This window comes from Trichosurus vulpecula, chromosome X (assembly GCF_011100635.1).
Source record: "Trichosurus vulpecula isolate mTriVul1 chromosome X, mTriVul1.pri, whole genome shotgun sequence".
Lineage (NCBI taxonomy): Eukaryota > Metazoa > Chordata > Mammalia > Diprotodontia > Phalangeridae > Trichosurus > Trichosurus vulpecula.
In genome coordinates, this window is record NC_050582.1 from 24,891,826 (window position 1) to 24,904,307 (window position 12,482).

The 12,482-nt window shown below is 36.3% G+C and overlaps 1 protein-coding gene across 1 annotated transcript in view; it reads left to right on the top strand.

Moving 5' to 3' along the window:
- Positions 1-12,482, top strand: part of ATRX (ATRX chromatin remodeler) — a 193,547-nt gene that overhangs the window by 65,896 nt on the left and 115,169 nt on the right. The window contains 2 exon segments of the mRNA XM_036740010.1: positions 2,705-2,814; positions 11,904-11,971. Coding sequence (XP_036595905.1) covers positions 2,705-2,814; positions 11,904-11,971 — 178 coding nt within the window.

Genomic DNA, 12,482 nt, shown 5'->3' on the forward strand with positions numbered 1-12,482 from the left:
GTTGATTGCTTCGTGGAACCCTACAAACTTGTAGGGCAGGAAAATGTGTGAAGGATGCCGAGTACTTTGCCATCTATCTTTGGTCTCACAAGTGATAAAGCAATGGATAACATGCCACAGTTTGTGTTCACTCTGAACTGCCCTTAGCTTGAGCTTGAGGAATAACGGAAGAATATCTTTACTGAAAAATTAATAACATTAATCTGAATTTTATTTAGAGAATCTTGTAGTGCATTCAGATATTGTTATAGCCATACAAATACTTCATTTCTCATGAATCACTACTCTTAATCAGGGAAGACTCTTCCTTTTGTCATCCCTCCAGTTATCTCATTGCTGCTTAATGTCCACCTAACATTGAATTCCCAGAAATAGTTTTTAAAGCTTTTAGAAAACATGCAGTCTCCTATACCTTGCATAAGTAGTGATGTTTCCATTTTTATGGGGCTCTTCAAGATCATGAAAACATCTGCGCAAGTGGTCTTATTCACATGGAATTCTTGAATGATAACATCTGATGAGCAGGCAATTAAAAACTGAATTTTGTAGGGAAGTTTTCAATTGAATCCCCCTACTTTTCATTAAAGTTTCTTAACATTGAAACTGTATTTTTTGTTTCTAATTTGTTTGGAAACTTTGTGTAATGAAACAGTTATTTTGTCCCTGTTTTACTGAAACAAGTTAACTAGTTTTTGTATGTCAAGTGAAACTCAAATGTTTTTTAAAGCAGTGATTGTTATATGAATGGTAGCAATCATTTTTTTTTCTGAAAAAGAATCTACTATTAAATTGAGTTAACCTTATAAATACAGGCAGATAGTCTGTAAACTGGATCTTGAAGCTTTCATTGAAAGTTGATAATCACAAAAGGCAATTAAATTGGGTGATATTTTGATCATAACATTAAGCAAATACATTGTGTCTGCCCAGGTGCCACTAGTTATTCCTATAAGAATTTGGGCTCCTCCTCAGAGCTTGCAAGTCTTAACACAGTTTGCTGTGATTGATTATGAGAATTTATGCATTAAACAGAGGAGCCATCCATCCTCTTGCATTTTGGGGGACAAAGATGTGGTCATAGGTGATTCCTTTTATTCATGCTTGTTTTTGCTTTGAGCTAGTTCCCTTGAGGTGTTCCTGAATATAGTTTATTTCCTTTTTTCCCAGCCTTTATGAAATTGTACTACTAGTACACATTAAGAAACTACTTCTTGGAAATAGGGTAATAGTAGGTAATGTTGACAAAATTGCTTGACTCAAGGAAGCCATTGATTTTAATTGAAAATACAATTTATTAGGCAGTTTTGAGGGCTCCATGTGGTATTGCAGCAGGAGAATATTTGTAGCAAAATCAAAAGGAGCATAAAAGTAGTATGATCAAGAACCCCTAGAGTTTTTCTTAAAACCATTTGAAACAATACATTTTTAAGCTCATTTTTATAATCTTTGTCAACAGGCTCAAGTAAACATAGAAAAAACAAAATCTTACTGAAAATCTTGAACAGATATAACTGAACAGATAGTTAAAAGGCAAAGAAAATGCTTTTATTTTGTGACCTTCTTTACTTGCCTGAAGCTTTGTCAGCTTTGGCCTTTCCTTTGTTCCCTTCTTCATCCTCCTACCCTCCTTTTTCCCCCTTACTTTGTTTTTTCTACACCAATTGCCTTAGTGGATAGAGAACTGGCCTTGAAGCCAGGAAGACCTGGCCTCAGGTTCCATGTCTTTCACATACCAGATGTATGTCCCTGGACAAGTGCTTTGCCTTCTCATGCTCTCTAGGCAACTAAGGCTATAACAGGTGAGAAAAGTGCAGGCATACATTGGAGGAAGGAGACTGTCTCACCTGGGACTTTCGAATACCAGTGAAACCCCTATCTTTTTCTCTTAATTTTAAAAAATAGTTGTCCATCTCTATACATTTATGTATGCATTTTTGTTTCTGCCCATTTCATTCTGAATCATCTCACCATCAATCTTCTTGTGTTTCCTTGTGTGCTTCATTGTTGTTTTATTATCATGCAATATTTTGCCATGCTAATGTGCTGTTCAGTCATTCTTCTGTTGTTGGGCAGAAGTGCTCTCCAATTTGTTACTAGGAAGACAGAAGTCCTTTGTTATGATGATTTTGAGATAGCACCTCATTGAAGTAATTGCTTGGTAGGATGGGATGAGCAGACTTTTAAATTAGTGCTCATTCTGGAGTCCTGCCAACAACATAAGAGTTTGGCCTCTGGCCATTTGTTTTTAGCCTTACCACCCCTGAATCCACAGCATTATAAGCCTAACTTTGAGAAACTTGGAAAAAAAACTTCTATGTCTAGGGGGGGGAATATGACTTGGCATCTCCAATATTTCTGTAGGAACACAAAGATAGCTAATGCATAAATGTCATTCAATTTTAATAGGACTGGGAAGGGAAATGGAAGAATACTTGACAGTTCTGTAACAGAAAGGGAAAAAAGTGTTGCTGTGTTGGTAACTTCTGAATAGGTTTGGCATAGGTTTTATCCCAGGTTTCAGAAATTTTATACTATTATAAAAAGTAAAAGTGCGTATGTGTTTTGTTGTTGCCACTGTACTTCTAAGGAAAATTAAGTTTTATAACGTGGAACTAAAATTTCAAAGTGTAGAATGGTCATAAAACAGTGAATTTTATGTATTCAAATATTTTATTTGTGAATGATGAGAATGTTTCTGTTCTAGAAGAAGGCCTGCATGGAATTGTGAGCTGCACAGCTTGTGGACAGCAAGTGAACCATTTTCAAAAAGATTCAATTTATAGACACCCTACACTCAAAGTCCTCATTTGTAAGGTATGTATCTGCGATTACTGGAGAACGATCTTTTAGAAAGAATGTTTCAAGAGTTCTGTGTTTATCATGAAGGTTACTAAGGGTAAATCAGTGAATTGTTCTCTTTATATTTTAAAAAGAAGCAATTATACTTACTCTGTCTACATCATAGGGAATTTAGGTAGAAAACGTTTTGTGAAATAATTTTAATTATTTCTTTGGATCTGTCATCTTCAATATGGGTATTTCCTTTATTGGTGGTGATCTCATTCCATCAACCTTTTCAAAAAGATTTGGATTAATGGAAGTGATTTTTAAATTATTAATATTCAGAGTTAGGCAATCTGGAACATATATTGCTATATGTTTTATAAACCTTTCTACTAAAATAGAAGGCTTTATCATATATGTTATATGTGTAGTCTCACTTTTGGAGATATGAGCCTGAATTTTCCTTATCTCTGAATCCCTTATACTTCTCAATTATTGGGAGTTGTAATCCACATGTCATTTCATATAATACATGTGATAGAATTCCAGAATTTTGGAGCAAGTTTGGTATAGCTAGACTGGAAAAATTGTACTGTCGTTTTATATTTTGAGAATGTTGTTGACCATCTGTATCATTTTTCAATTTTATGTAAATTAGTTTTTCTCAAAATTCTGTTGGGGGCAGCTGGGTGGCGAAGTAGATAGAGCATTGGCCCAGGAGTTCCAGTCTGGCCTCAGAAACTTACTAGCTGTGTGACCCTGGGCAAGTCACTTAGTCTCAATTGGTTGAAACCGTCATGTCTTCCCCCCCCCCCCCCCCCCAAAAAAAAAAAACAAAACCAAAAACCAAGATGCTTAAGGCATTTTTCCTGGACATAGCAAAATCTCTTAATTTCTGATAGATTGAATCTTACTACTGATACAAAGTTTGGAGGGGAAATGTTGATTTTGAAATAAATGAAAACTCTTGACTTAGGGAAGTTAGCTATTGAGTGTGGATGTAGAACTTCAGGTTTCCCTGGTTGAGTAGGAATGGATGACTTTTTAGGGTGAAGACAGATCAAATTATGCTGTCTTTCAAACTTATTTTGTTCTTAATTTAAAGAGTTGTGGTGTTTTTCCCTCTGTTGTACCAAACAATTAAAAAATAACACCCCCCCCTTGTGTGATTCAGTAGGATTATAGGCTTTTCTAGATAAGGATTAGAATCATAGAACTTTATCTGAATGGGACCTCAGAGGTCTTTTATTTCAACCTTATCATTTTTCACATGAGGATACTTAGGCCTAACAATGTTAAATGACTGAAAAAGACCCAGACCCAAGGTAACAGACTTATTATGGCAGACCTATAATCACAGCTAGGTTTTTTTTTTTTTTTAACATTTCAGAACTTCATCTTAAGAATTTTACATTTGTGGACAAAAAACGTCCCCAGTAGATGTGGAACAGGACTTTTCCCATTAATTTGGGCATTACGAAGTTTATTTTATAGTGTTAGACATGTTTATACCAAGATTATATTGTGTGCTCATATCCAAGTATGCGTTTTATTCACAGCTGCTGCATACTGCTGTCAAATGAATTAATGGTTCTTAAAACTTAGTGTTTCTGAGCTATTGTTTTATTTGTTTCCTAACACTCGATTCTTTTCTGTTGTTGTGTTGAGGTGACCCTTAGTTTCTTTGAAGGCTTTGTCTGTTGAACTCAGGATTTTGCCAGTTCTACCATGCTCTGAGTTTGGGCCAAGTGACAGATTGTGTGTCTGTATTAACTTAGCTATGTTTGTTGGGACTCTTCAACCAAGTTGTCTACAAGATGACTAATATTTTGGTCAGAGTAACTTGCTAACACAACTTGTTAAGTTATTGAGGGCTGCAAACCATATCAGTGGAGGGAATACCTAGAGTGAGGAAATCACAAGATATATGAAATACTGGATTATGAGAAATTTCTCAAGAAGTAGAATCCTCAGATTTTGGAGCTGTAGATGAGCAAACTGAAGCCAAGAGTGATTTGCGCAACATCAAAACTAGTAAATGGCAGTGCTTACAACTCTGTCCCTCATCTTCAGATTCCTCTTCCAGTATTTTTCACCCTATTATGTCACCGTCTCAATCTCATAGTAACGTTCCACTCGTTTTGATTATACTTCAGTTGTACCTGTTATGTAGTAATTTGAATCATTCCCCAGTGATAATTGGTCTTCAGAAATCAATCAACAGATGTGCTAGAACATAGCCAGGCAGCTAGATGGTATAGTAGATAGAGTGTTGGGCCTGGAGTTATGAAGACCTCAGTTCAAATTTGGCCTGAGACACTTACTAGCTTTGTGACCTTGGACAAATCACTCAACCTCTGTCTGCCTCAGTTTCTTCAACTATAAAATGAGAGTGAGAACAGGACCTACCTCAAAGGGTTGTTGTGACCATCAAATGAGATAACATTTGTATAGTGCTTAGTACAGTGCTTGGCACATAGTTATCACTGTATAAATGTTTATTTCCTTTTCTTCCCCAGAAGGCTTTGATCTCCAATTTGTTTTCTTCATGGTTTGTTGCTCTACTTGTGTCCAGAAAAATCTTCCCCTCAGCAATCCATGTTCTTTTCTTCAGCTCGTTAAATCATTGCTAGTTCACAGCTGACCTCTCCTGTGTGTTGCTCCTCCTTTCCTGAGATTGTGGCAGTGTAGCAGCTGTTTTTGCTGCATTTGCTGTGTATTGGCTTGGCTTTCTTTTCCAGTCTCCTTTTTTCATAGTTGATGCCAATTTCTTTTTTCTTTTCTTTTTTTTTGGGTCACTTGCAGTTTTATTGATGTTTTATTTTTGTATTACATACATTTAGAGATTACTTTCACTTGGTGAGAGATCTTTTATTTTTTTTTAAATTTCTTAAAAAGTTAATTAATTTTTTTTTTAGTTTACAACACTCAGTTCCACAAGTTTCTGAGTTCCAAATTTTCCTTCCTCCCCCCTCCCCCCAAGAAGGCATGTGATCTGATATAGGTTCTACATATACATTTACATTAAACTTATTTTCCTAATAATCAAGTTGTAAAGAAGAATTATAACCAATGAAATGAACCATGAGAAAGATGAAACAAAACCAAAAATAAAATACAATTTAAAAAGAGAGAGGAAATAGTTTGCTTTAGTCTGCATTCTGACTCTGTAATTCTTGAGAGATCTCTTTTAACTAAAGAAAACAGTTAGGTAAAACTAATAATATAATGAGTAACCACACCTGAAAGTGGGACTAACATTTCACATTTGTAGCACCACCACTTATTTTCTCTGTAATGAAGAGCATGTTTCATTATCACTCCTCTGGAATCCTCACAGCTTATTGTACTAATCATGGTTCTCACAAGCTCTAAGACTTGCTAGTTAAGTCTTTTCCATGTCTTTCTGAAATCATCTATTTCATTGTTTCTTATTATACAGTAGTCCTCCATCATATTCATATCCTGCAACTCGTTTTGCCATTCTCCATTGTTGGACATCTTAATTTCCAGTTTTTGGGTTGCTGTAAATATTTTTGTACATGTAGGACTTTTAGTCTCTGATCTCATTTGGGTATTGGTCTATATCTGGGAAACATGAATTCTGTTCTGAACATACTGAGTTTGAGATGCTTAAAGGCATCCACTTAAGAGCTGTCCAAAATGCAGTTGGTGGTTTGGGACTGAGCCTCAGGGTGGAGAATTTGGCTGGATATATGGATTTGGGAATCATTTGCATAGAGGTGATGATTAAATACCTGGGAGCTGATGAGATCAAGTGAGATGATATAGAAGGATGAGAAGTAGGCCCAGGATAAGCATTGAGAGCAACCCTGGTTAGTGGATGTGGCGTGGATGAACTAGAGAGAAGTGAGAGTCAGCAGCATCACAAAAATTTAGAGAATGAGAGAGCAAATTGACACCATTTTCTAAGGCCCAGGACCTGAGTTTCTCTTTCCTGTCCCCAGTTTTCATCCTTGGGTAGGGAGCTACTCCTAAATTTCCTTTGAGTGTTGCAAAATTTTGCTGTTTACAAGTATGAAGTACAAGGGGAAAAAAAGATACTCAGTAGTTCAAATGGGACCCTCCATTTTGTCTTCAGTCAGTAAGCATTTAAGTGCCTACTGGTTGGTTGGTTGTTGTCCTTTGTTCTCTAAGAGGACTAAAATGTGCTAACCTTGTCTGTGTGTGAGAAAATATTTGCTAATCTTGACCGCATTTTACTTCATTGGTCAGCAACTCGTTGTTCTTTAAGTACGTACATGTTCCGTTAGCTAAAATAAACAAAAGTCAGACTATTTTCTTGAGTACTTTTTAAAACATTTTATGTTGGGAAATATGAACTGAGTAGAGCTTGGGGCTAGCGATGTCATTCTCTCTGTACCATTACTCCCAAAATACAGGTAGCACTGATACCTTATCTGTCTCACTTCTTAGGGCTTATTTTTTTAATCATCACCCCCATTTTCTAGCTCCTCAAATCCTTAGCCAGTGCTTAGCACAGAGCCTAGACCATAATAGACTCTACTTGACTGACTAGCTTTGGAGTTTCTACGCTTCCTTTCTCTTGCCTTGGCATAGGAAGGCGCAGAGGTCAGACTTTTTTCTGCTCTCTAAGATAAGTTACCCAATTGATAAACTCAGTAGCAGCATCAACATCTGATAGTTATCTTGCCCTTTAAAGGGCTTTTGTGTACTCAGGTGTTCTAAGAGCTTTACTCTCTTTGCCAGTTTTTAGGCCCTATGTGCATGTACAACAGGGGCTTCCTGATAATATGTGTTAGATTCTCTCCTTAAATGTGAGAAAGGCCAACCTGGGAGTCCTCATGGCTATTTGGGGACCAATAGCAACTTCGAAATCCAAACTTGAGTCAGGAAAAGTTACCAATTCCACCATAGCATACATGATAGGGCAAACTGGTAAAAATAGTCATTTTCTCTAGTTTAGTGTAGATCTTGGAGTTGGCATAAAATGTACCTGTCTTGAGGAAAGAAATTAGGATGTTAGGATCTATCTTGCCAACCATAACCACTCCATGCCTCCTTTTAATCACTCATCTTCATCCCCCAGAACCTTATTTCTGAACATTACACTTGAGAAAGTGAAATCTTTTCAAGTTGACTGCAAGTTTCTTCATGCACAGACAATTTTCATTCATCTTTGCATTCCCAGTACATGAAATAGTCCCTTGAACATAGTTGGGCTGTAATAAATTCTTGTTGAATTTTATTATAAACATTAAAAAATCAAAATGGAATAAGCCAGTATAGACAAGGTTGGTACAAGTTCTCTCCTGAATCAGTTGAAAAATAAAAATTATAATGTCAGTCTTTTAAAAAAAAGTTCCATTCTGAGAATATCACAAAAATTGTTCTTTTTCTTTAAAAGATTATTTAGTGACTTCTGTTCTAGTTAAATGTCAGACTTCAGCTTTTCATGTATAATTGTATTCAAGAGGCAGCTAAGTGGTGCAGTAGAGTTACAGCACCAGCCCTGGGGTCAGGAGGAACTGAGTTTAAATCCAGCCTCAGACACTAGCTGTGTGTGACCCTAGACAAGTCATTTAACCCCAATTGCCTCCCCCCCCAAAAAAATATAATTGTATTTTATACATTTTCATTTTCTTAAATATCTTTTAGCTTTTTAGACAATATGATAATAGGAGTATAAAGAAAACTATAATTTATTATTTTGCTAGTAGTTCTTCCCGTTTTGTCTTGTGTTCTTGATGTTAAAGTTTTTGATAGAACATATATAAAATATGTTGAATCAATATATAAAATTAAATAACGATTTGGGTTTCGGTAGATAAGGAAAGACAAGAGAACGAAACGAAGGTGTAAACAAGAGCAAGGCATTTTGAGGGGCACACATATCCTTGGTACTAGAGATTTGCAGTTCTTTGTGTCCCTCTTATTTGTGTTTCTCTTGTCTGCCTTCCTGTCTTGGCCAGAGTCAGGAAGAGAATGAGAGACATTCTTTCTCTGAAAAAAAGTTTTTTCATTCTTTCTCCTCGGGTTGATAAGGCCCCAGGTAAAGGCTAGTTTGACTTTACAACATAGATAATAAGACAGACACAAAAGCATATGCTAACAAAGTTCCTCCCCCCCAAAAAACAAAAAAATAGTGCACAAAAATGAAAGTCTCCTTTTTAGGTAATGTTCTGGGATTTACATATCTTTTAGACTAATAATTTTGGTTTCTCCTTTTTCTTTTCCACCTGGGAAGATTCCTCTACCAGTTTGTTACTCGCCAGTTTTGGTCGTTTGTAGACTGCTGGCTGTGTCACTCATCAATAATGGCTACTTGTGACATCTACTTCCCAATCCCTTTTTCAAATAGGAAGTATCCCTGTTTCTTTATTACCCCTTCTACTTCCTGGAAGTGGGCAACTCCCTAAGGTGGTCCCAATGTTACAGTATTTCCCTGAAAGGGATATTGGCCTCCCAGTGGGTACCAGAAACCCTTTAAGAGAAAAAAAAATTTATTTTCAAGCGTCTCAATCTCTAATTCTACTTGCCGGGTTTAATATTACTGCTTGTTGCTAGTCAATCACACTTAAACAAAGACAGGAAGACAAGCACAGCTGCAATTTCCCCAACAGTGTGGGGGCTTACTTGGCTCCAAAAGTCTCGGACTGGGTTGGGGGGGCTGGGGGAAAGATGTCAGGTCTCTGATGCAGTGCTCTGGGGAGAAATCCTCCTGGTGAAAATGTTACCTGCACACTCTGGGAAGGCCCTCTAAAAGGTTACTTCCATAGCCCCAGTCCCTTCATGGTTGTCATTCTGTAGCAGTTAAAAATAAGGTAGACTGAGGCACAAAGTTCTGAGCACAATCAACTTATTAGTAAAGTGTGAATTTACCGATAAACAGGATCTCGGCTTCCCCGGTAAACTAAGACTCCAAATAAGGGGGACAGGTATCTTTTATAGTTTTCAGGAGTACAGAAAATGGGAAGAGTAGCATCATAGATGGGAAAAAATATGATTGGATGGAACTTGGAAATGAGAGGTGGGAACAACCTTCTCCTTGCTTCCTCTCCGCAAGAAATGTTCATTATTTGAGTCCAGCTGTATCTTCAAGGACAGAGATAGTAAACCAGAATTCTATGGATAACAAATCAGATGTCCTAGAAGGATAGCTTGGTGGTGTAATGATAACCAGACTCCCTGGTGTCCACCTGCCTCCTTCACAGGTTATTTCCTTGACACATGAATAGAAAAATGGTTAACAAGGGAACTGGATTTCTAAACTTAACTCATTACAGGCCAGCTGCATTCTGAACTAAGTTCAGAGACAAAGAACTATGACTTAGGCAGTCACAGGATAAAATCAATTAACTGTAAACAGGATCAATTTTAAAAAGACACAGAATCAATCTGATGAATTTCACTTCCTTTTCACCCATAACATGTACTACCAAAATCACGTCTTCCATTTCTGGCATCGTTTTTTTTCTGTTCCTTCAAGGTATAGGTGAGTTCTTCAGTATTAACATTGTATCAGTCTTGCCAAGTCTCTACCTTACTAGTGAGATTTCCTTGTTGAGTGGGGAGGACTGGAGTCAGCTGAGTTCACCTGCAACTTAGTATAGGAAGGTGAGGATCAGAGAAGCTTGAAGGTGGGAACATGGTCTCTGGGTCACTGCATTGTAGTTAGTTACAACCCCTGAGTTGGGAGGTGCCAAGCAAGTTTTCTAGCTGTGGCCATCTTCTACTTAAAGCCAAGGAACTTTCATCTGGCCACTAGGAAAGCAGAGCATATGTAATTCAATATGGTTGGGGTGTATTTTGGATGTTTACCAACAAGCCTTTGACCACGCTCTGCCAAGAGAAGCAGCTTAGAGGCTCATCTGCCTCAGAAGACATGCAAAATGTCTCTCTACCATTACAAGGCTTACTGTGGACTGATCTGGTTCCCTTTCACATTTTGTATCCTAATCATTACTGGAATATACTTTTTATGTTTTCCAAATTAATACCCTACTCATAACTTAGTGAGCAGCAAGGAGCGCATAAGAAATAGAATACACTGATAATTCTCAAATCCTTATTTGCCACGATTAATTACAGTTCCCTTTTTTACAAAAGGTTTATGGAGTACCTTACTTGTGAAAAGACTCATTCTCTATTCTCTTATACAAGTGCTGGTAACTAACAAAATTGCTAAAAATGGATAAGGGAAAACAAAGTAGCAAAGTTTTTATTTAAATGACTTTTTCATTAAAGGCATTTCAGCACTTGCTTAGTTATTTGACAGATTTTTTTTCCTTTAATAGTTTCAGTAAACTTGCTAATAGAGCAGTATGGCATAGAGGCCAAATGGCTGAGGAATACTTGGGTCTTTTAAGAGTTCGCCAACTTTAAAATCCTGTAGTAATTCTAGTTATTTTTATAACACCATCCTACTACTATAATAGATGAATGACTATGGGCAAGTCACTTAACCTTTCATCTAGACTTTAGAGGTATATTGCTAATGTCTTATTTAATAAAGGAAATTTCCATTTGAATGAAATTTTTCATTTGGACCCCAAACAAAAACCTTCCACATCATTAGCCTGGTAATTTGTTGTTGCCCAAATTCTTTTCTCTCTTTTTTTAAACAAAATTAATCCGAGATTTATATTGAACATCAAGATAGCTTGTTGTAATGGTTAGAAAACTGATGTCTAAGCCAGAAATACCTGTGCCCACCTGAAACTAGTTTTGCAACCTTCTAGAAGTTAGTAATCCACTTAGTACCTTAGGCAACTCCCTTAAGACTATTTTGCAGAGAAAGTGCTGACCTACATTCATAGGAGGAATTTCTTGACTTGGAATTTTCCCCAATTGAGCAAAATAATGGATTTATCCCTGTCTCCTTATTTTGGAAGCATTGACACTTTGCAGAGATCAGAACTTGTTCCAAGATACTGTTGAATTAGAATGTTAATAGCACTAGTGAATATATTATATAGCATAGGAAGCATAAATCCATCATTACTTTACTGTCCTTTAAAAATGTCTTTTCTCTTACTAATAGTGTTTTATACAAAGCAGGTCAAAAGTGTTTGGAAAATTGAATACAATTGTTAAGATTTATTGAAGTTGGAATAAAATGTTCCTTTTTTTTTTAGAATTGCTACAAATATTATATGAGTGATGATATTAGTCGTGATGCAGATGGAATGGATGAACAGTGCAGGTAGGTACATGAAGAAAACTGAAAATATTCTTTTCTCTTATGGACTCATAAGGGAATGTATTAATTCTTAAGGTAAATATTTATGTGTGTATATTTTTTATTGCATTTAGGATTTTTGATGGTAATTATCTTTATTGAATATACTTTACATGTTAAAATAACAGGTCATTAAAAAAGTTTTATTCAAATGTGATAATGTACATAAAGTCCTTTGCAAAATCTAAAATGGTAGGTAACTATAATAAATTATCATCATAGTTATAATGATTGTGTTCATAGTTGCAAGCCAAATCAGTGAATATTACCAGTTAGTACCTAGACAAGAGAGTCTTGATGGGATAAGTTGGCTTCTGAATGGAACTCATTTTTCACTGGTAAAATTAAAATAAAATAAAAATACAGAAAATACACAGTCACTTTGCTTTTACAGCCAGTTAGCCGCTGACCTTTAGGGCAGTTATTTTGGGTTCCAGTTAATCTGTTAAGTCTGTTATTTGTGTTGGGAGTCTGA